This window comes from Hemicordylus capensis, chromosome 2 (genome assembly GCF_027244095.1).
Source record: "Hemicordylus capensis ecotype Gifberg chromosome 2, rHemCap1.1.pri, whole genome shotgun sequence".
Lineage (NCBI taxonomy): Eukaryota > Metazoa > Chordata > Lepidosauria > Squamata > Cordylidae > Hemicordylus > Hemicordylus capensis.
Window position 1 is genome coordinate 378,157,579 of NC_069658.1, and position 25,377 is coordinate 378,182,955.

A 25,377-nucleotide genomic window follows, 5' to 3' on the forward strand; every position below is an offset into this window, starting at 1 on the left:
CTGTTAAGGCTGCGAACATAAGCAGAAGTGGCACATACTTCTAAACAGACACATTTAGAATGATGATATCAACCTCCAGTCCTTTTTCTGGAAAACGAAGATCAGCCAGCAAGACAGGTTGGGGGTGGGGGCAGGAGCAAGTGCATTTTTGGCCTGTTTTACAAATATTTGCATGACATAGCAATTCTCACCAGTATTGGCAGTCAATTGCCTACAATAATAAATTAGACAACACCCAATTCAATTTGCTCTACCCCACAGATCGAACAACTGCAGCCTCCAAAACCCTCCTCTCTCACCCAAACAAGGCCTGTCTCCTTCTCATTTTCCAAGGCCTGCTGTGTCGAGGCAAGGTTGTGTGGTCTGCAAAATGATCCAGAAAGGCAGGAGAGACACAGTGAAAGTCCATCTCAGAAGCAGAAGCTGAAGGAATAGATCTCCTATCTTCCACCCCACCAAAAAAATGCAACTTACTCACGTTAAAGGCTGGCAGGATTTTTAGTCTGCCAGGCAACAATGGAGCTGTCAATGAAACCATGAGGCAGAGTGAAAATACCACTCTGTAGCCGTAGATTGATAAGCAAGAGTGAAGGAACTGAACCACATCATAATCATCATGCCAGCCGGGGCGGTGGGTGGGAGGCTTTTCTTTGCAGAATCTGAAACTTTTGTTTTCCCTTTTGTGTCAAGAGGCAAGAAGATATAAGTCACTGAATAATAGGAGCTGTAGTGGGGAGGACCAGAGAACATCTTCACATGTGCGCCATGCCCTGCCTACATAATGTTGAATGCCTCACACACACTGGTCCCTATTACCCCTCACTACTGGCCACTATACCTGGGGATTATGGGAGATGTAGTCCAAAAACAGCTGGAGAGCCAAAGTTGTGCAACCCTGCTTTAGAGCAATACAGGAGCTGGGATTTGAATCAGCTGGTGGGCCACTGTGTGAAACAGGATGCTGGACTAGATGGGCCTTCTTGGGCCTGATCCAGCAGGGCTGGTCTTATGTTCTTTTCCATGGGCTAATGTTTAACTGGATCAGATGGAAGAAAAATAGGGACTTGGTTAAAAAGCATTTTCTATTCAAATTAAAAGGAATAATCCAATACGACTTTTTTTTTGGCCTACACAGCAACAATATGTTTAATGACTTGGGTCCAGGCTATTTAAGAGAGCACCTCCTTTGCCATAAACACTGCTGCCTGTTACGGTCTTCTGGAGAGGTCCGGTTGACACCAACTCGTTTGCTGGTGACCCAGGACCAGACTTTCTCTGTGGCTTGCCTAGGGCTTTGGAATATGCTCCCTGCTGAAATAAGAGCATCTCCTCCTCTATTTTCAGGAAGACCCTCAAGACTCTCCTGTTCTCACAAGCTTTTAATTAGAATGTTAGCCATTTGTTTTTTAATAACTGTTTTAAACTATTGTGTTTATTGTGTCTCGTGTATTTTAATCTGTGACTTTTAAATATTATTTTAAATTTTGTACACTGCCTAGAGTAGTACATATCAGGTAGTATCAAGATAGATAAATAAATAAATATGTTAGAAACCGAACACACTATTGCCGTGTGTGTGTGTGTGTGTGTGTATTTCAGTTTTAAAAGCCTTCCATCCCTATCCTTCCATTCTGCTCCTAGGCTGAGATTGCATCTCAACTTTTTTCCAGAGAGCAACTAATTGTCTTTCAAAATCAGAGGCCCTAGATAGCTCTGCCATCTTGTGAGCTAGAAATCTAGCTAAGCAGGCAAAGGCCAAAGTAGCATTTGAAAGAAATAATTAGAACATGACATAAAGGTGCTAATAAGCAGCAGAGAGCCAGAGGGAATTGGCTTAAACAAACTGCAACATGAGAAATATGGGCCTGTGTATTCGTTCTCCCAGCAGTTTTCCTACCAGGATGAAACACGGAGATGGTTTGGTTTTAATTCTAGCACCTACATTCTACCTCCTCAACACCCCTCAAACCCTGCATATAGGAACATAGGAAGCTGCCATATACTGAGTCAGTCCATAGGTCCATCTAGCTCAGTATTGTCTACACAGATTGGCAGTGGCTTCTCCAAGATTGCAGGCAGGAATCTCTCTCAGTCCTATCTTGGAGATGCCAGGGAGGGAACTTGGAACCTTCTGCTCTTCCCAGAGCAGCTTCATCCCCTAAGGGGAACATCTTACAGTGCTCACAAATCAATTCTCCCATTCATATGCAACAAGAACAGACCCTGCTTAGCTAAGGGGTCAATTCATGCTTGCTACCACAAGACCTCTCCTTTGTATCTTTAATACAAAGCATTATGGAAATACAGCCTACTCCATGCAAAAGTGATTGCACTGCAATGCTAGATGGAATAGCTAGCATTACCTAGTAGCATCACAAAAAGTTATATAAGGTGCTGAAGACCTTTAGATAGAGAGCACTACCAGGGTACTTCACTGCTGTGTATCTGTTTTGCTTCTCAGACAGAAGACTAGGGATGTGCACAAAACTGGTTTGCCCGGTTCGGTTCAAATTCAAACCGGGTTCGAACCTCCAAGAGTGGGTGGGGTGGTAGCTGGCACACATGGGTACCTACCACCCAAACCCCAAATCAGACACTCGTACAATTTTTAATGAATTTTTGAATTTTATTTTTATTTTTTTCTCATAGGGTAGAATGGGACCTGAACCAGCCCATTATCCCCTATTGTGGAGCACCTAGGGGCACAAATGTGGGGTGGGTGGTAGGCACACAGGGGTGCCTACCACCCACAGAAACCCAAGACAATCGGACACTCCATTATTGGTGATTTTTAAAAGTATTTTTGAATTCCTCATAGGGAATAATGAGGATTGCAGCAAATGTATAGCTTCACGTCGGGGGGGGGAGGGGTGGCCTAGAGTGGAGTGTGGTGGGTGGTAGTTCCCAAGGGGGGCAAGGAAGTTATCAGAATTATTTGAAAGGAATTGGGCAAAGGCTGATTTTTAAGTGATTTTTGAAGTTTACGTGTCTTTAAGGTTTTTCTCCATAAAGAAGCATGGAGGTGTCAGCAGCCCCATAAGAGCACTTGGGGGGTGCTGGGGTGGCCAGTGAGTGGTGGTGTAGTGCACAGATGGTGCCAACCACCCCCATGGGTTGCTAACCCTTGGGGTACTGGATTTTGTTGTTTGTGAGGTGTTCCGAGTGTAGGTTCTCTGGTAGCATATGAAATTTTCAATGACAAACCATGAATCCACTCTCATTTGCTAACAATCTACAGAACACCTCAGAAACAACAGAACCCAGTATCCCATGGGTTAGCAATCAATGGGGGTGGTTGGCACCTTCTGTGCACTACACCACCACTCGCTCTGGGCCACCCCAGCACCCCCCAAGTACAGTTATGAGGCTGCTGACACTTCCATGCTTCTTAATGGAGAAAAACCTTAAAGACATGTAAACTTCAAAAATCACTTAAAAATCAGCCCTTTGCCCAATTCCTTTCAAATAATTTTGATAGCTTTCTTGCCCCCCTTGGGAACTACCATCCACCACACTCCACTCTAGGCCACCCCTTTCCCCCCTGATGTGAAGCTATACATTTGCTGCAATCCTCATTATTCCCTATGAGGAATTCAAAAATACTTTTTAAAATCACCAATAATTGGAGGAGTGTCCATTGCCTTGGGTTTTTGTGGGTGGTAGGCACCCCTGTGTGCCTACCACCCACCCCACATTTGTGCCCCTAGGTGCTCCACAATAGGGGATAATGGGCTGGTTCAGGTCCCATTCTACCCTATGAGAAAAAAATAAAAATAAATTTCAAAAATTCATTAAAAATCGTACAAGTGTCCGATTGCTTTGAGGTTTGGGTGGTAGGTACCCGTGGGTGCCAGCTACCACCCCACTCACTTTTGGAGGTTTGAACCAGTTCAAAATGAACCACCCCCGGTTTGGTTCAAATTCGAACCTGCAGCTCGAACCTGATGGCTGGTTTGGTTCAAATTTGAACCATCGAACCGAACTGGTTCAAATTTGAATCAGTTGGAATTTGAACCAGTTTGCACATCCCTACAGAAGACACTGCTGGGCGAGTTATCTCACTATGTGTTTACAAAGAGGTACCTTCAACTCAGCTGGCACACTTTCTAGCATACTTCAGAGCACCTCCAAATGAGTCCAATTTAGTGACCTACTCCTGAAGTGTGTGTTACACTAGGATTTTGCAGGGTGGGCCAACCTTCCTACTCCACTGCATCTCAATTACAGTTCCTCATTCCCTTCCTTTTAGAAGGCACATCTGGAGTTGGAGAGGATTATGAGCAGTTGTAATTATGGTACATCATGCAACAATGTGCATTGCTACAAATCTGTGTGAATACCACCCTTGCATCCTCCTCCTTGTAACTGTTCAATGAATAAAAGGATACAAATCAGAATATTGTGCTTGTTTGCACACACAAGAATGCAAATGGGCAAGTTCTAGATCTCTCAGTGTTTACGGCATTATATTTTAAACACTGGCAGAACTGGATCAAGGTCTTCCTGAGATACGCCTAGACCTAAGCACTTTCCTCAAGAGTGGGAGCTTTTACACTAGTAGTGAGGAGAAAGACAACTCTTAGAATACCACTTTTTGTGTGTAAAATGTTTAAGTTTATTCAAGGGGAGGAACAGCAGTGCAACATTTTAATCCTAATAGGTCTCATTGACGATCAAGCACTATGATGTGTGAATCCCTCTGGAATTCATGCAGTAAGCCTTTACCTTAAAGGAAACACCAAAGTGCACCATTTAAAGGAGTCAAACAGCACATAGCTACACTTCTGCTTGAGTTTTGCTCCATTCTAATCTCAACCGGTTACAGTGATCACACTGTAAAGGATCAAATCCCAGTGAAATTTGCACTGCCCCTTTCCCTCTCAAGAAAGCCCTTTTCAAGACATGAAGGGGCAGTGTTTTAGACATAGTCACTTCCATACAGGACTTCAAGTTGGATTCTAAGGGACAATGAGTACAATGATGCCTTTTTGAGCCTATTAATGTATTTTATACATGTGGTTGCCAATCCAAATCATTCACAAGTGTCATGTAGGTTTCCCGCCTTAAGAATTCAGTAGACTGGTGAAACAATACACTGTAGGATCATTATTGCCCAGAAGCCTATAGGAACCCAGTGTTCACATTTTCAAAGTCTCTCTGCAATATAACAGCTGATTATTATATATATTTTTAAAGAGTTCAAACAAGAATTTCCACATTCACTCAAATTCAGGAGAAATGAACTAAAGTTAAATTTTACGATCAGCAGTGCAAGAGTTGAAAAAAATTGCAGTTCAAGAAGCTGGGGCAGAGAAAGGTCTCTGTAGCTCTGCTTGATCTGGTGTGTAGCCTCAAACAAACAGAACCCACCTCACCCACAAGCTGCTCTGGTACCACAATGAGGCTTGGTCAACCTTTAGTGCCTGTACCATGTGCACTTCTGGTGGCTGCAATGACACTGGCAAGTCAGGAGCAACAACATGCTCAACCCGAACAGTCAATACAATGATCAGTTTGCTGCCTAGAGAGGAAAGTGTTAGAGGAATAACTATTGTAAAATGGAAAAGTAAGAAAATCCTGCTGGATGACATCCGCAAAGAACTAGTGACACAGCGCAAAGCATGGGTAAGATGGGAACAGCTAGTGGGAGGCAGGGGGGAGAGCACTGGAAGGTAATCTAACAAACGCATTCCCATTCTGAATGACTTCAAAGCACTGTGCAAGCAGCCTCTAGACAAAATGGTGTGCTGGTCTCTACATTGGCTACACTCAAAGATTGCTGCCTCTTGGGTAGAACACACAGGAATTGTTTCACAATGCATAGCTTCAGTAGTTCAAGGCAGAAGGTGAAGATGTCCATTTACAAAGAGAGAATATTTAGCAAGGTAGGCTGTGTCAGAACTAGCACCCAAACATGTATAGAGCCACTTCTTTCTTGAACCACAGTGGAGTCTGATCTTTAAGCACTTGTCTGCCCAGAACCTGATTAATTCCAATGACACAACAGGCGATATCACCTTTGCAAAACTACAAGTTCATCAAATCTAACATGACACAGATTAAGGGCAGCGTACAAGGCAAGGAAGTTTCCAAGACAAGAAGGAGACAGACTTGAGCAACTGGGCACCAGTGTTCCCTCTAACAGGGATTACCAGATGTTGTTGACTGCAACTCCCAGATGCCCAAGCTGCAATGGCTTTTGCTTGGGGATTATGGGAGTTGTAGTCAACAACATCTGGGAAACCTTGTTAGAGGGAACACTGTTGGGCACCAGTTTTTATCTTGGCTGCAAATGCCTCAAGTCGTGCAAAGCATGCCACTAAATCTGCACTTAGGCTTTTAGTGAATTTAAGTAACTGTTTATTGAACATTTTCACCAATAAGTTAAAGCTAGTACTTTCTCATCTCACCTTTTTAATTTATTCAATTACAGTTTTTTCAGGTAGCAATTATTTTACGAGTGTAAGCCTAGTCCATTCTTCAATGCCAGTGGTTTCCAACCTAGGGGCCTCCAGATGTTGCTGAACTACATCTCCCATCATCCCAATAAATTGTAGCTGGGGATGATGCAAGTTGTAGTTCTGCAACATATGGAGGCCCCCAGGTTGGGAAGCACTGTTCTATGCAACATATCAGTAGTCTAAATAAGCTGACTTAAAGTCAATTTCCTCCAAAATATATTTAAGCCTAATAAAAGCTCCAGTGAATGAGACTGATCCACAAAATGATCTGAAAGTATCTCATTTTGTTTACTTTCTGAAGCTAAGCTGGTTTGGGGCCAGGCAATAACTAGCTAGGAGCAGTGTTCCTGTAACAGAGATTCCCAGAAGCTGTTGACTACAACTCCCAGCATCCCCAGCTACAATGGTCTTTGGCTGTGGATTATACAAATCATACACAATAACATCTGGAAATCCCTGTTACAGGGAACACTGGCTACAAGTCTACTCAGGAGTCCCATGAATACTGCTCTGCCTCTTTCAAGGCAGACATACCGGTACATGCATATTTGTGCCTTGCTGAAATTAAATCAGAACTACTCTGTTGAAACACAGCAGACTTTGTTGATTTTAGGATTTTCTATGTCACCTATCCCTACTAGAGATGTGCACGAACCAGTTCAGTGATCCTTTTATAGACCACTGAATCAGTTTGGATGTCCAGTTTTCAAGGTTGTTCGGGAGGTGGGTTCTTTAAGGCACAGGGAGGGTGCTCTTACCTCCGCAGCTGCATTTTCCCCTCTGGCACTCTCCCCAAAGTTGCTGCTTCAGGGCTGCAGCATACCTCCTTGCAGCCCCGGTCAGTGTCCTACCGGAAGTGCCCAACACACATGCACTTCCATGCACGGGAGTCGGGCACTTCCAGGACACTGACCAGGCGGGAAGGAGGTATGCTGCAGCAGCGGTTTTGGGGAGAGTGCCAGAGAGGGAAATGCAGCGGCGGTGGTAAGAGGACCCTCCCTCACCTTAAAGAACACCCATCCCCACCCCTGAATGTATCTGTGCACATCCTTACTATCAGAAGTTTCACAGGAATACAAAAGATCCTGCCCAATTTAAAGATGGGCTACTATACTACCTTCCAAGAATTCCTATACAAGTAAGAGATCACTAAGAGAACAAATTTGACATTCTGCCATAAAAGAAACTGTACAGCAACAACTGACAGTTTGCTCCTGGGCTCTACCCCAGAGGCAATTGTACTTCACAAGTGAGAGACTTGGTTTAATTTTGCTATCTGCAGTTTGATATATTTAAAATTACTTTTCTGTCCAAACACATCCAAGGCCATGTATAAGATAAATGGAGGCCACTTCCCACCTGAGAAGTTGCAGCTAAGGCCAGGTACAACAGGGGCATGATCTATTGGCATGGCTACCAATCTTTATGAAGTGCTTTGACATCATCAGAAAAGGAAGGTGCTAAGCAACTACTACAGCTGTGGACAATCAAAACATGTTCTCATGCACGGCCTCAGGTACTGTTTTGCCTAGCCAGTCTTGATGAGTTAGGCTAGATCGATAGTAAAGAAGAAAACCAAAGTGGGGAAAGAAGCAGGGTCAGACACACACTTGGAGGAGAGGCAGACAAGTGGCAATTCTATGCAGTAGAGGAAGCATTAAGTAAATGATGCAAGAAATCCAAGCTGCGATGATAAAAAGATCTGGTACCTGCACGTTGGGATGGAGCGGGAGCAGGGCTTAGAGTGATCACAATAACTGGATTGGGAAAAGGAAGAAAAAAACACGATAAATCACAACAGAAACAATCAAATCATCAAAATGAAAATAAATCATATTCAAATCAATTCCAGGATAAGGAGTGGAGGTGGTGAGAAACCAACAAAGGGGACAGACAAGGTGAAAATGAGATGCATCAAACAGTGAGGATCAGTGAGGGCAATATCCTTAATGCCTCTAGTGTGAAGGAAGCAGCTGTGTCCTTTCTCTCCGTAGTTCCCATGGGCCCTGTTATGTTAAGCTCTGCAGGACTTCACTCCCTTGCACCACAACATCATTGTGGGTGACCCTTCTCCCTTCCAAAAGGTAGAGCCCATTCACTATCACACCTCCACCAACAAACTGGTCCATCACATCACACACATAGCCACAGTTGAAAAGTATTTCAAAACCTAGGGACATATTCCAGTAATTAAGTATCAGCATCATATGTTTAGGTGCCAAAAATGTACAGGGCTAAATTCCCAAGTACCAACTCAACTTCGTTAAATACTAGTGCTACCCAAGCTAAATACGTATTTCAAATAGTTAAGTACCCAAGAAAAATGGAATTTGCACCGTTTCCAGACACAGTGTTCTGGATAAAGCTTTGTTTTAAAACTCAGGATCTTATTATACTCCCCAGTATGAAGTTTATTGACAAGAGTCTAAGTCAGAAGGGGCCAATCAAAGCCAGTGAATTTATACCCCTTGATTAAGTCGCCTGCCTATGTTAAATATGCATCTCATAACCATCATATCATACTGGCAGGTTATTCAAATAACTAATTTATCTCCCATTCATACCCCTATTTCACCATCCATGCCTGCCCAACTTCCACCTATGAAAATTCCTATTTATATCATATTTCATTCACAAACAGGGCAGAAGGTATGGCTGGGGGGGAGGGGAGAGACTGCAAGATAACAAGAATGCAGGAAAGTGGAAATTCTTACTCCTGACTTTGCAAACTGATAAGAATCAAACGAATAATAAACATGATTTCTATTTGACAGATTCTAGCTTCTTACAGATCAGGGGTCACTTGTTGAACCATCACTTTCAGCTATTTTGCTTCTTTTATTCTGTGGCACAGAATGATACAACATCCTGACAGGAGATGATACAACACAGATAAAACATCCTGATAGGAAAGATCCTTGCCTTGAATTATCTAAATCTGTGCTGGAATGTCTGACCACAGTCGTACTCTGTAAAGGTTAATTAACTGGACAAGTGATATAATTTTTAACGCAAATTGAACAGCAAACCAAATCTGGTACAAATTATTCCCAATAAAGAATCTAGCCCTATAAATTCAGTTAAGAAGAAAAGACTTCTGGTATTACTTCTTCCAGACGGCACTGTACAGAACAGTAGGCAGGATTTTTGAAAGGGACAATTCCTATTCTTGGGGAAGCAATTACTTAGGCTAATTGAGTTCACTGATGGCAAAATTCCCAATTTATTTGCCTAGTTGTACGCCAAGTAATTCTTCTCTTGGAAGTTTATACACCTCAAAATATGGATTCAAGCTAACAGCTACTCCTTCATTGTGAGTTTGTGGGAAATTTCAGTTCCCAGTTTGAGACATCCAGAGCTCTCAAAAAAGTTGAGAAATGGTTTCATCCTCATCATCAAGGATTCCAAACCCCTTGACAAAGCTGGTGTCCTGGGCTAAACCACAGTTCCTTACCTCTAAAATGAGGATTGTTGAGGCTGCCCCATTATGACTAAACAGTAACTTACTGCAAGGTAAAAATGTTACCTATCCTTTGGTCTAGTATGATACAGATCTCGGGTTCTCATTCCCACAATAATAATTGCTTGGTTTTAAAAACTGTAGCTATTTCTTGCCTAAGAAACATTTATTTGGTAAAAACAAAATTATATAGGAGCATGGAAACTATTATTCTACTGCTCTGGTGTTCACACTCTGGAAATATTCCAAAGACATCCATCAGTATCACCTCCCTCTTGGAATGTGTAACAAGCTTACAAAATTCCAGAATGGCACAATAGAACCTAAACAGAAATAAACATAAGTTACTATCCAGAAAGCACAGGAGATTTGAAATGGCTATTCAGTGGCAATCCTTTAGCTAACTAATATTGTACCTGTGATGGTCTAAGAACAACTAAAGAAAAAAAGAAAGCTTAATTCATACATATTCCTAGCTAAGCTTTCATTTAGCAAGTTGTAGAAGAACATATATACAGAAATCTCTGCTTTTGGCCTCAGGATTCATAACCACTTACTAAGTTACAAAACCAGAAGTGTAATTGGATCCAGAACACACTTCAGTACATTCTCATATATAAAAACTCACATATACTAGCTATAGGAGGTAAAAACCTTAAATCCCCTCTCCCCTTTCACCCCAGACATCCTGCTTTAGGAAGGATTATTTGAAATGGGGCTCACAACTGGCACTTTACCATCTGCTCTTTGTTCTCTACAAGACACTCAGGCCCAAATAAAGTGCTAGGTGTGCAGCACAGGAATTGTCTGGGGACCCACACAGCTACAGTAATATGCATAAACAAGAGCCACGTAGATGGACAGGATCATGTAGTTATTTCCCACACCACCACTTAGGCATGGGAAGCAGCCACCTCACCACTCCACTCACATGTTTCTCCGCAACGAAAGGGTTCTCATGCTGCAGAAGTGATGCCTCAGTCATTACTTTAAAAGCAGAGGAACTGATGGGCTTTCTACTTTCCTTCTTTTAGTGGATTTTCAAGGGGAGTCGTCTTCTTCCGAAATGCCACAGCTACTTCTGAATACCACCCAAATAGCTGGTCTACACATGCGAGCGAGCAGGGCCTGCTCAATCATTTCTGTGTCAGGGCCAACCACTTGAGCATGAGCTGTGACAAAAAGCAGAGTCCATGCCAGGAATTATTAGGAATTGGACTGAAAACAAACAGTATTGCAATGCCCTTGTGCAAATGGCATGGCCAAACTTGGAATACCAATTGACATCCTGACCTCCACTGAATATGTGCTGATACGCAGTGGCAGCCCCCTCTCTTGCAAAAGAGCACAAATACTTCAGAACTTCCTCCTGCACTCTGGAAGTGCTCTGTTAAAGCGGAGTTAACACACCACTGACCCTTAGCAACGTGTTTCTTGTCTAACAGAGCACTTCTGGAAGGAAAGTTGTAAACATTTTAAAGAAAATCTCAGAAAGGCGCTCCCTCAAAGAAATACCACAGAGGATCTATCTCCTGAGATACATCAGAGCTGTAGAGAGAGAACAGAAGGGCCAGCCAGAATATAAGGCAGAATCAGATTTACCACCCAATGGCAAAAGCCCAGATTTCCCCCAGTTCATAGCATAGTTTTGCAATTAAATCTATCAGCCTAACAAACTGTTGCTGAAATAGAAATTTCTGCATTGTTTAAAACAAGAGCATAACATTTGCATGCAATACCAATTTACAGTGGTCCTGCCCACAGAACAGCTCAGGAATGGTTTCAGCAATGCTAAACTACACTCCTAAGTGGCTCCAGGCAAAATTTAAAGGTGCGGTGGCACAGGGGACAACTCTGTCCAGTGTCTTACTGTAGCAAAAAAGCAAGGGGGAACAAGATGCCATTAGTTAATATCCAAGACGTAGAAGCTGCATAAAAAGTGTGAGGGAACATCTCTGGAAGTCCCAGTTACTTCAGGATCACTTTAAGCAAATGTCAGTGGACTCTGTCAGTAACCAGCAAAATGTGTAGAGTCTTCATTTAGGTTGCGGATTAGTGATATTTGAGCATCACTGAGGGATCCTGGGAGGAAACCAGACTGGAGCAGAGTAGTACAATGATTCTAGTTTGGGTATTAACAGTTCTGTGAAGCATTTGTACCACCTGAAAGGGAACCCATCGGGGCTGGAGATTTCCTGTTTTTGATCTGTTCAAACTAATTCTTCTCTTTGTAGGGACTTGGCCAAAAGGTCTACATGGGCTTGTTCCAGTTTAGAGGAAGGTTCTTCAAAGAAAGTTTGGTCCTCAAGCTCCCTCTACCTTTGGTTTTTATTTTATTTAGGTTGTACTGCTTGAGGCATATGCATTGACCCTACCACACATAATATAGCTTTACACACACACCACCTAGTGTCTGTCACAGAAGCTGAGCCCCCATTGGCTGCTTTAATAGATCATCATTAAACAAGGAAGAGTTCAGCCTCCACAACCCACACAAGCAAGAAGAGGCAGCTGTTTGGATCTGAAGCAATAGGGGCACAGTCAAGAGGAGAACCAATTAAACACACAGGTATTTGCTGCATTAAAGTAGCGTAAATGGCAGTGGGGGGGAGAGATCTAATCTGGTACACTTTTGAAGACTAGGAGTAATCTCTGCCCTTGGCATGCAGCAGCTCCGCATGTCTACCAAATTCAGGTCAGAGATTTTTGCTGTCAGGGTTGAGAGGACATAGGACCGAAGTCTGTGCAGAGGTGCATTCTTGTCAAGAACATGGTCCAATACCTCACTGAAGCCTCTCCCAATGAGGAGATGATAATAAGAGAAGACAACCAGGTGACCAGCACACTAGTGAAACAGGTTAGTGCCACAGCAGCTGAGCAAAGCTAGAGGGGCAGTAGGGGTTATCTCAAGGATAAGGCAACAAGCCTCTGGGTCTGTTCTTACCTCTTGTGCCTGGAGACTGGCAGGTGTATGGATTAGAATAGCAACACCTCAGAGCACCTGGAGGCCCTGCAAGTGCAAACCCACCCAGCCTTTCAAAAGCCCACCCTTGTCCTCTGTTAATGTGTCTTCTGCAAAAAAAAAAAAAAAAAGCTATTTCAATTTTGCATGCCTTGCGTTTGATATGACTTACCACCTTTTATTGAAGGTTCCTAGCCTGCACACATTCCAGTTTACAATACTTAAGAGTAATCTAAACCAGCCTTGCAATTGTCTGAAAAATTTGTACCTTGTCTGCTTTGAGGGGAAAGTCACTTCCTTGTTGCATGGGAGTGAGGTTAATTTTAAAAAAAATATATTTTGCACTGCACTTTTAAGGGCAAATACAGCAGCCCTTGAAAAGCTCAGAATGCCACCAGCGGACAGCTCATATTGGTTGCCTTTTTTCTGTCACCGTCTTTTTAGTCTAAAACGAGGCAGGAAATGACCCAGGGTCATTTCCTGACTCATAGACCAAAAATATAAATTAAAAAATGGTGCCTGGCATGAGCTGAATCCAAGCACTGATAAATTGGCCTCCTTCCACAGAAACACAGCAAAAAGAATTTTTTTTTAATATTAACTCCCCCTGACACCACTCATCCAGGAATGAATTCTGGGTCACCAATCACAACAAAGCAAGTGGTTAATGACAACACTGGTCTAACCCTACACAATAAAATCCTTGGGAACATGGTCAGAGGGAGAAAGTCTACTGCAGGGAATGTGGACGGCCAGGATTGATGGACCTATGAAATAGGGCAGGTCTCCCAGACTGATGCAGTCGCCAGAAGTTTCCTACAGAATCAATAACCGGGGGTGGGGAGGACAAGACAAAACAAAAACAAGGGCAGGACAAAACAACATATTACACATTGGGTGAGGGGAACCAGTGTTGTGGTATATAAAGTGTGACATAGGGAGGTGTGAGGGAAGCAGGTAGAACATGGTCCAGAAAGATCAAGAAACAGATAAAATACAGTTCAGCAGTTGGCACTATAAAACAAATGCCCGACATTTAAAAAAGCCCTTTCCAGGTACTTCCAGAGAAGTAGCATTTCTTGATTCAGAAACAGTCAAGCAAGTGTCAGCCAGAAAACTCATTGTTTATAGCAGCCACTCTACAGAACTCAAGGATGTTAAAGAGGAGGAAGGGAGGAGAAGACAAAAGAAAGTAGAGAAAGACAGAGAAGGAGATGGGCGGGGGGGGGGGGGGAGACAATAAGGAACAAGGCCAAGCCTCTAAATTGACTGGGCCTCATAAATGATTATGTTCTCACACCTGATCACAACAAGGCACAGGCACCAATATATTAACTTACGGAGGTTAGGAAAACATTTCCACAGATAGCAAAGAACAAATAACCTGGTGATATCAGACAATCATATGATAATTAACAAAAACAGCAGCAACATATCACATAAGGTTTGGGCATGTCAGCAGGCGATGAGGTCTAAGGGCCAAGGATTTTACTCAGCTTGCTTCGGGGTGACAAATCACATCTCCCAGCAAAAGAATTTTCACCTGGCATGTTGGTATTCCCCAGTGTTAGAAGTAATATGAACCTTTGGAACTATTGTTCTATGGGATAGCCATGAGGGTGTATTCTGCTATTACATCTCGAAGTGAATGGACCTGCCCCATATGTTACAGACAGATGGGAAACCTGATATAGCACTGAATATCCCATACACAGGGCATGGCCAGACCATGAAAAGGGCTTTTTGTCTATCACAACCATGGCAAACTCCAGGAAAATCATAATCCTATGTTGCTCTATGGGCTAGTGCAGATATTATTATTATTATTATTATTATTATTATTATTAATTGTATTTATTGTTAGATTTATATACCGCCTTTCGTTAAAAACAACCCCAAGGCGGTTTACAAAAGTTAACACACATAATAAAAATGAATTAAAAGTATTTAGCTAAAAATATAAAACCAACCCAATATCAAAATATATAATACACAAAATACAAAAACTATATATGGATAAAAACACTCAGAAGCAGCAATAAAACAATCATGTAAAGGCCTGGATAAAAAGCCAAGATTTAACCAGCTTTCTAAAAACTGTGACAGAGTCTGAAGAGCAAATGTCCACAGGGAGAGCATTCCAAAGCCTGGGGGCAGCAACAGAGAAGGCCCTGTCCCGAGTGCACGACAACCTAGCCTCCCTCATTGTCGGCACCCGGAGCAGAGCCCCCTCAGATGATCTCGTTAAGCGGGCAGAAACCCTTGGGAGCAGGCGGTCCCTCAGGTATCCTGGGCCCAAACCATTAAGGGCTTTAAAGGTCAACACCAGCACCTTGAATTGGACCTGGAAACACACTGGTAACCAGTGCAGCTCTTTCAAAATAGGTGTGATGTGATCACACTGGGCAGCTCCAGATAGAACCCTAGCTGCCGCATTTTGTACAAGCTGCAGTTTCCGAATATTCTTCAAAGGAAGCCCCACGTAGAGCGCATTGCAGTAATCCAGCCGTGACGTGACTAAGGCATGGGTAACTGTGGCCAGATCTGCCTTCTCGAGAAAGGGACGCAGCTGGCGCACTAGCCGAAGCCATGCAAAGGCACCTCCACCTGAGCTTCCAAAAGCAGAGCCGGGTCCAGTAGTACCCCCAAGCTGTGTACTTGCTCCTTCAAGGGGAGTGCAACCCCATCCAGAACCAGTAAAATCTCCTCATCCCAATTGGCTCTCCTACTGACCAACATTACCTCCATCTTGTCTGGATTCACTCTCAGTTTATTAGCCCACATCTGGCCCATCACGGCCTCCAATCCCTGATTCAGGACATCCACTGCCTCCCTAGGATCCGGTGACAAGGAGAGATAGAGCTGAGTGTCATCCGCATATTGCTGACAGCTCAGTCCAAGTCTCCGGATGACCTCTCCCAACGGCTCCATGTAGATGTTAAACAGCATGGGGGACAGAATCGAACGCTGCGGGACTCCACAGGCCAATGGCCACAGGGCTGAGCACCCCCAGCACCACCTTCTGGACCCTCCCCCCAAGAAAAGAATGAAGCCACTCCAACACAGTACCTCCAATTCCCATACTCAAGAGGTGGTCCAGAAGGATTCCATGGTCGATGGTATTGAATGCCGCCAAGAGGTCCAGCAGAACCAACAGGGACACACTCCCCCTGTCTAGCTCCCGGCGAATGTCATCCACTAGAGCGACCAAGGCAGTTTCAGTCCCATATCCGGGGCAGAAGCCAGATTGAAAAGGGTCCAGATAATCCGTATCATCCAAGACCCTCTGCATCTGGGACACCACCACACACTCTATCACCTTGCCCCCAAAGGGAAGGTGAGATACAGGTCTATAGTTGTCTGTCCAAGTTGGAAGGATCAAGGAAGGGCTTTTTTAATAGTGGTCTTACCACCACCTCCTTGAGGCACGATGGCATCCTGCCCTCCCTTAATGAGGCATTAATAATCACCTCCAATCATCTGCCCGTACCCTCCCTGGCAGCTTTTATTAGCCATGAAGTGCAAGGGTCAAGAGCGCACGATGTCGCCCACACACTGCCCAGGATCTTGTCCACATCCTCAGGCCGCACCAACCAAAAATAATTCAACACAACGGGACCAGATCGTACCAGAGGCACGTCTGCCAGAACTGCCAAAACTCTGGAGTCCAGGTCAGCATGGATGCGAGCGACTTTATCTGCAAAGTGACAGGCAAACTGATCACAAAGAGCTGTAGATGACTCCTCCCCCATTGTCTGGGAGGATGTGTGGAGCAATGTTTTTACCACATGAAATAGCTGTTTGCCTGCACTGAGCAGATGCAATGGAGGTGGAGAAAAAACATTTCTTCGCCGCCCCCACTGCCACGGAGTAGTCCCTAAAATGGGCTCTAGCCCATGTTTGATCGAATTCGTCACGACTCTTCCTCCAGAGTAGTTCTAGCCATTGTCCAAGTTGTTTCATGCTCAGAGGAAAACCAAGGAGCCGAATGGGCTCCACCAAGCCGAATACGGCGTTTAGGAGCAACCGTGTCAACAGCCCGGGCCGTCTCTCTATTCCAGAGATCAACCAGGGCCTTGACAGGGTCACCAGCTCTGGACACTGGAAACTCCCCGAGGGCCATCTGGAATCCAAGCGGATCCATAAGCCTCCAGGGGCGGACCATCCTAATCGGTCCACCACCCCTGCAGAGGGCAGACGGAGAAGTCAAACTAAACCCCACCAGATCTGTCCATGACACGGGAGTTATCTCAAACTCCCCCACCTCCAGATCATTTATTCCCCGGTTGGCAAAAAACAGATCCAGAGTGTGTCCTGCCACGTGGGTAGGGCCCGATACCAGCTGAGACAGGCCCATGGTTGCCATGGAGACCATGAAGTCCTGAGCTAAACCCACTAGGGGGGCCTCAGCGTGGACATTGAAATCCCCCAAAACAATAAGATTGGGGAAACTCAAGGCCATCTCCAAGACCACCCCCGCCAGCTCAGGTAGGGAGACTGAAGTGCAGCGGGGTGGATTGTACACCAGCAGAATCCCCAGCCTGTCTCGGAGGCCCACCCTCAAGGACAAACACCCGAAATTCTGAGATTGCCTGACCGGGCACCTGGAAATGGGGAGGGTCTCTCGACAGATGACTGCAACACCCCCTCCCCGACCCTCCAGGTGGGGCTGCTGCACACTCAGGAAACCTGGAGGACAGAGCTGAGAGAGACCAACCCCACCCAGCTCATCCAACCAGGTCTCCGTCACACATACCAGGTCAGCATGCTCATCCACAATCAAATCGTGGATGAGAGATGATTTTGCTTCTGCCTTGCTCACCTGAAGTCTTCTTTTACCAGAAAATGCAGCTGGTCGATTAGAAATAGGTGTATTTTTCCCCTACAGGGTGGGACCTGTGGATCACTGTGTCAGATCCACTTCTAAGATAGCCATCGGGCAATTCCTCTAAGCAAAGTATTCACCAAGGCAGTCAATTTGGTTTGTTCAAGAATCTCAGGCACACCAACTGGCCCTCCAAATCTGTCAGCTTTGCACAAAGCTCTTTAGTTTCAGAGAGTCCATGATTGTGCTTGTGTCCTGCACCATAGAAACGTGTAACTCAGCCTCCGTCATGCAGAAAGAGAGCTTCTACATGGAAGTTTGCAAAGTTCCTACAGAAGTCTTATGTTCTTAGACATTTTGGGCAGCACCCAGACTAGTTAGTCATGACCAAGCACCACTGAAATCAATTAAATAAGTTAGATATGACTAATTTGACCTATTAAATACAATAATGTATTTAATCTGGATGCTGCCCTTTATTTAAAAACAAATACTGCATCTTCTGTCTTGTATCTGGTGAACTCAAGGAAGAGGGAATCAGGCTTTGGGGCTGCTTCTTTTTATCTTTGTCCTTAGCCATCTTTGGTGGTAAGCAAAATGGAAACAAAAGCATCTAAGTTGAGAAACAATACTCCCCCTCACTTCTTAAATAGTTAACAATAGACCTACTAATTCATTATGTTCAGATCAATGACTGGAAGGCAGTGGGTCATCAGGAGCTCACAGACTCAACTGATCATCCCATCATCTTGGCCAGAAAATCCCTTCCATTTCCAGAATGCTGGACCTTTGGGTTGATCCAGAAGGGCTCCTCTTACATTATGTGTGCATCTCAGAATTTTGGATTGAGGTGTATCTTATGTGCCAATTATTATAATCAGAGATTGGTCATAACCATAAAATTACTATAATCAGAGATGCTGTAATCAGTATGTTAAGCTATTGGTTTGTCCAAAAGTATGTTAATTTAGATTCAGTTGTTGATTTCACACTCACTACAGCAATTTCACCTTAACCATACTGTGTTAACAGTATCATATTCATAGAGACAGAATATACAACTAGTTATCAAGAGAAAATATCTTTAATCTCAACAGCTATAATTATATCAATCCTGTGTTACTTATGTTAAAAAATTGTACATACCATGCACAGATTTCTCTGATATTTTATCCTATGCACAAACTATCCAACAGTAACCTTGATGGTAATACTAGACAATCATGGGAGAGGGACAAAATCCTACTAATTCATTTGGCACTATGCAATCTCAGCATTTTTCCTCAAAAGCAAGATGGTTTGAGCACACTAAATGCCCAAGTTTTGATACTTACTGGAGTTATATGACCTATATTCTTCTCAGTGAGCTTCTCACTTCCTATGTCAGTGATCCCCAAACTATATGCTGAATCACACTAGTGTGCCTTGAAAAAAATGACGCCACTATGCTGGATGCATGTACCATTCTACATCTCTTAGAGCAGGGAGACATGTGTAACATTGCTCCTTCCACTCTCTGCCCATATATGTGGCACAATCGCAAAGGAGGGTGTTTAAATATACAGGGATTTCCTGACATTGAACACTCTACAGCTGGCAAGTGCATAAGGATTCCAGGAACATCGCCACTTCCTAGAAAACACTAGAGGGGAGAGTGGTACACCAGAGGGCAACATTAACTGGATTATCCTGCAGTTACAACCAACTGTTCTGGGAGCTGAGAAAAATACATAAGTATCTTTGAGTGAAATATATATCTCCAATTTTAATCTAGGAAAATAACTGTACCCAAGTATTAAAAGTTTGGGAAACACTGTATTATATGCACAATAGGGACGTAAAACACAAAACAAGCTTAATAGTTAAGATTAGCCTTTTCAGTAAAAAAAAAAAAAGTCCACTAAATGTTTTTAAAATTATAACAAATTTTAAAATGGGTGTTTCTGTGACCTAGTTAGACTATATTGATTGCTCCAATGGTCACTCTATTTTCCCATTTACTGACTGCAACTTACATAACATGGGGATCTTCAGGATCTATCCAGTCTGGGACAGGGTGCGGATGGGGAAGTGGGGCAGTGCTCCCTCTAAGGCGTGCATGTGAGCGCGCATGTTTTCTGATGTCCGCTCAGTTAATTTCAGATCCCGCTCAGGTTTAATCAGGAAGGCTCCATTCTGAATATACATGCACACACACTGCCTTGATACTGCCACCCAGAACAAAATTCATTCCACACACAGATGGAAAAAAAATTAGAGAGAACACTGAAGAGGAACTGTATTGGCCTGACTTGACTGCATCCCTACTGCTAATGTGGTGTAGATCTCATAAGTGAGCCAGGAACTCTCTTCCACACACATGTAAAACTTACTACTCCCTAAAGCCGACCATATGCTCCCATAGGCAGCTAAGAGCTTAGTTTGTTCACTCTGTGGGTATGCTGGAGGAACCACAGGAAGCTGCAAACGGAATGAGGGAAGAGATGGGGGAGTCCCCATAACTTAAGCATTCCAATTCGAGACTTCTAAGGCAGCCCTGGTGGGCACCAGGGTCACCTTCCTCATCAGAATAGACACAGCAGAGGACACCCCACATTTGTGGGGTTTTTGTTTTTAAATGGAGCTGACCAAGTTAACCAATAAATGGCATGATTTCAGCAGTTTAAGTATTTAATTTATAAAATATTTACATCCCTAATCCATAAGAAATGTTCTTGTATTTCGATTAGAACTAGGCTCACAGTTACTTAGGAACATAGGAAGCTACTGAGTCAGACCATAGGTCCATCTAGCTCAGTACTGTCTACACAGACTGGCAATTGCTTCTCCAAGGTTGCAGACAGGACTCTCTCTCAGCCCTATCTTGGAGATGCTGCCAGGGAGGGAATTTGGAACCTAGATGCTATGGCGGCTCCATCCCCTAAAGGGAATATCTTAAAGTGCTCACATGTACTCTCCTATTCAAATGCAACCTGGGCAGACCCTGCTTAGCTAAGGGGACAAGTTATGCTTGCTACCACAAGAGCAGCTCTCCTCTTCATGTTCCTAGACATGAAGAGCTCTTGTGAACCTCCTTATCCAAAAAACATTCTAATTCAAAGAAGGGACACTGAGCCTGATCCAAAGATGCACTCTGGAAACATCTTGAACATACAAGAGAGTTATCTCACACACACCCATCTGCCACTCCCTTTCTTCCACCGTATCATCAAGGGTGTTTAGATGCCTCTCTTTTATGATGTACTGCTAGGGGTCTTCCAAATCCACCCCTTCCTTTCTCAAGCTTTAAGGCCTATATTTGTCTCTTTGCTCTTCCTGTGGCCTCCCCCACCCTCACTAAAGCAAGTGGTAACTTTAAGTCCAAGGTACTTTCCTCAACTCAAAACAAACCAATACCATCACATCAGAATTCCAAAACACAGTTAATCGAGACAACCCATTTGTCTCCACAATACTCTCAAGGTTCTCCTGACCTCCTGCCCATATCCCCTCCCTCTCCTCCTGCAATGAATCCTCAACTCCCCCTAAACATTACAAGCGTGCTACAGCCCTGGCAGCACGTTTCAGACCCCTCCTCAGATGCCGTCCTCCCCGCTCCCGGTCCACTCTCTGCACCAAGGCACAGGTCTGAGGCCTCCGCTTTTCCAGAATCCTTCCAAACCAGAGCTCCTTAGTTCCCTGCCCTTTGCCCCGGGGTCCTCCCGTCGTCACCCCAAGCTCGCCGCCTGGCCCCCTTCCCTTCCTGGAGATGCCTCCCAGCCGGCCTCTTCCCCCAATACCGCCGGGCTCTTGTCAGCCAGGTAGGGGGCCCTTCCCTGGGAACTCCCTCCGTCCCCCAGGGCCCTTCCTTACTAGGCCGAGCCCGGGCCGGACTGATCTCCAGGTTGAGGTCGATGCGCCTCCGGGCCTCCCTGTTCTCCTGCTTCAGCTTGGCCTCCAAGCGGGACAGTTTCTGCTCCAACGAGGACGCCGCCATCTTCCCCCCCCTCCCCCGGAGCCGCCGCCGCCGCCGCCGCCGTCGTCGCGCAGCCAGAATACACAAACACCACAATACGCAAGCGCTGCATGGACCAACCAGGCCACCGTAACCTCCCCCACTCCCGCCCGCAAAGCACTAGATCCAGCTCCGGTTTGCCCGATGCTTGTTTTCTGCCTCGCTGCTCTTCCCTTGCGCATGCGCAGAACTCTACCTGCCTCATCGGCATCACACGGCTGTCCTAAAGCAGGAGCACCTTTGGGATGTCTCCAGTTGCGCATGCGCAGGCGTGCTTAAATTGATATGGCGGGGAAGTGTCTGAAATTAATGATTAATCTGTTGGGGCGGGGCGTGGGGGTTTGTTAGAAACAGGTGCCACCATGGGACTCGTCCGCCGGACTTAAACTGCTCCAAACGTGAACATTTACATGGCGGCAGTAAACATTTATTTATTTTTGTTGTTGTTTGTTTACACAGTCAGATAGGTGTTATTGACTGGTTTGCTTTATCCAGACATCAAGTCCTTCCCAAGGACCTGGGATGCCAGAATTTTATTATCAATGTTGTTGCTTTTATTATTATAGATATCGTCGTCGCAGAATATAGGCTGTTCCCAGTAAAGCTGCGTTTTGTAATTGGCTGATGGTGATTTCTGTGGCCCCTATGGTGTTGAGGTGCTCTTCAAGGTCTTTTGGAACTGCACCCAGGGCGCCAGTTACCACTGGGATTATTTCGGTCTTCTTCTGCCACAGCCTTTCAATTTCAATTTGTAGATCTTTGTATTTTGTGATTTTTTCTATTTCTTTTTCTTCTATTCTGCTATCCCCTGGTATTGCTATGTCTATTATTTTAACTTGTTTTTCTTTATTCTTGACTACAGTTCTATCTGGTGGTGGTGATGATGATGATGATGATGATTTTAAACCTTTTATTGCACACTCTCTGCCCATGAATGGGTTTCCTGACAGTTTTCCCTCTCTTCCGCCGGGGAACATTTAAAGTAACTTTTGCTTAGCCATTTTCCTGTGGAGCGACGATTTATGGCTTTGTTAAATCTTCAACGTTACAGCATTTTTTTAAAAAAAATTACAATTCAAAGGGGAAGGGGGTGCCTTTTTTTTTTTTTTTTGCTTAAACTCCACCCCCAACACCGCCCATTGGGATCACCCAGAGAGGTTTGTCTGCAGTTGCCACAAGAAGGCTGCTCATCTGCTACACAGGGACTTCTATTGCTGCCCCAGGACTCTGGAATGTGCTCCCTGCTGAAATAAGAGCCTCCCAGTCTTTGACAACTTTCTAAAAAGTCTCTAAGCACTTTTTTTTTCACCCAAGCTTTTTAACTTGTGGTTTTAAATTGTTTTAAGGTATTCAATTTTAATTTGTTTTATGTTGTTTTAAACTGCCCAAAGACGGAAGTATGAAGTAGTCTACAAATTTGAAAAAGAAAAAATATTCCAGCTTCTCCAAACATATAACAGGAAGAACAGAAGAAAACTCATTCCAGTTATAGTCCCTACGGCGCAGTGGTCAAAGGTTCAGAGCAGAATGCGGTAGTAAAGTGTGCCGTCGAGTTGGTGTCAACTCCTGGCGCCCACAGAGCACTGTGGTTGTCTTTGGTAGAATACAGGAGGGGTTTACCATTGCCATCTCCCATGCAGTATGAGATGATGCCTTTCAGCATTTTCCTATATCTCTGCTGCCCGATATAAGTGTTCCCCATAATCTGGGAAACATACCAGCAGGGCTTAGTAACCTGGTTTGCTAGTCAAATCATTTCCCCTCTGTGTAGACGCAGGTACAAATTCCTGCTCTGCCATGAAGTGGATGAGAGCCAGCGTGGTGTAGTGGTTAGAGTGCTGGACTAGGACCGGGGAGACCTGAGTTCAAACCCCCATTCAGCTATGATACTAGCTGGGTGACTCTGGGCCAGTCGCTTCTCTCTCAGCCTAACCTACTTCACAGGGTTGTTGTGAGGAGAAACTCAAGTATGTAGTACACCGCTCTGGGCTCCTTGGAGGAAGAGCGGGATATAAATGTAATAATAATAAGAATAATAATGATTGGTAGGTTGCCAAGTCTGACGGAAGCTATTTCACTCAATGTTGTTTTTCCAGTATTTTTAACAACATCAAACAATTAAATTTTTCAAGATTGCTTTCAATAATCACCTGGACACTGACACTGATTCCTGAAAACTCCTAAAAGGGTTGCAAACCCTAGCCAGTGACTGGCTTTCAGCCTAACCTACTTAACAGAAGGGCTATTAAGGGTAAGAGAGTGAATGGAGAAGACAAACTTTGTACACTATCCTGAGCTTGGAGGAAGGGTAGGATAAAAATGTAAGAATAACATTACAAACTTTTTAAAACAAATTTTCAGAACTAGACAACACAATATTCTTATTTCAAAATATATATAAGTATAATATCTAAGGATATTTAGATGCTATGACGTGTCTATACCTACAAAGATTAGAATCATTTAGACAATGGTGTTTCCCTTGACACTCTATGGATGCAAAAGCTGGACTTTGAAGAAGCAAGATAGAAAAGTATTTATGCTCTTGAACTTTGGTGCTGGAGAAGACTTTTGAGGATACCATGGACAGCCAAGAAACAAACAAATGGCTCATAGAACAAATCAATCCAGAATTTTCACTCGAGGCACAAATGACCAGGCTCAAACTATCATACTTTGGACACATTATGCAAAAACCCAGCTCCCTTGAGAAGTCTATAATGCTGAGAAAAGTTAGAAAGAAGAAGAGGATATAAGCAGCAAGGTGGATGGACTCGATCACGACAGCAATGAATGCACCACTGAAAGACCTTAAAGGCCAAGTTGAAGACAGATCATCCTGGAGAGAATCTATGTGGTCGCCAAGAGTCGACACTGACTTGATGGCACTTAATCAATCAATCAATCCATTTAGAGACGTACATATCAGGCGGTATAAAAATATGATTAATAAAACCTAGCTGAACCAGGCACAGAGCATCTGCGCCCCTAATTCTCTTTTTGGCTTTCCTCTCGCCCTCCCTGCCCAATGGCTGCCGCTTGGCCGTTCTTCTGGCCAGCAGTTTCTTTTTCCTCACCCACCTGTCCTTGTCACTATCTGGCAGCTGGTCGCAAACTCCTGTGAGAGCAGGAGCGGAGCCACCATTGGGCAAACGGGTTCAAAGAACCGCGCCCAATCAGGGGCTGCGCCTCGCACCCCCATCACCCCCCACACATCTGACATCAGTGGGTGCTGGTTTAGCTCCGGAGCGGGGGCCATGCGGCCCCTGTTCGGGAGTTAAATGGCCACTGCGTTCGCAGTGCGGCCTTTAAGGCAGGGAAGAGCCACTTCTGGCTGCGCTGCAAACACAGCACCAGCACCAGGGTTGGCTGTGTGGCCCCTTTGGGAGTTAAATGGCCGGTGCTGCGAACGCAGCACCAGCCGGACTCCAACTCCCGAATGGAGCTGCACGGCTCCGTTCGGGAGCCAGACCACTCCCCCCGCGTCTGATGTCAGAGGTGGGGACGGGGTGAGCAGGGCTGCCACTGTGGCTGGACACGGGCGGTTGGTGGTCAGGCTCCGCTCCTGTGTGAGAGCTGCCATGCATGGGATTGGTGATGGGTATGCCTAAGAGAATATATATACACACACACACATATGATAAGTAACTGACTCAATTGAATGTGCTCTGTATG

The 25,377-nt window shown here is 44.5% G+C and overlaps 1 protein-coding gene across 2 annotated transcripts in view; it reads right to left on the bottom strand.

The window, feature by feature from the left end:
* The window catches only part of MAP2K7 (mitogen-activated protein kinase kinase 7), a 65,567-nt gene extending 43,717 nt beyond the window's left edge, over nt 1–21,850 (bottom strand). The window contains exons 1-2 of one of the 2 annotated variants that reach the window (XM_053296780.1): nt 21,561–21,850; nt 8,171–8,218 (exon numbers count right to left, since the gene is read on the bottom strand). In XM_053296780.1, the coding sequence (XP_053152755.1) occupies nt 8,171–8,218; nt 21,561–21,684 (172 nt within the window). In that variant the 5' untranslated portion in view covers nt 21,685–21,850. The remainder of the gene's footprint in view (nt 1–8,170; nt 8,219–21,560) is intronic. The other variant, XM_053296782.1, reaches the window with a different exon arrangement.
* Between the last annotated feature and the right edge of the window lie 3,527 nt (nt 21,851–25,377).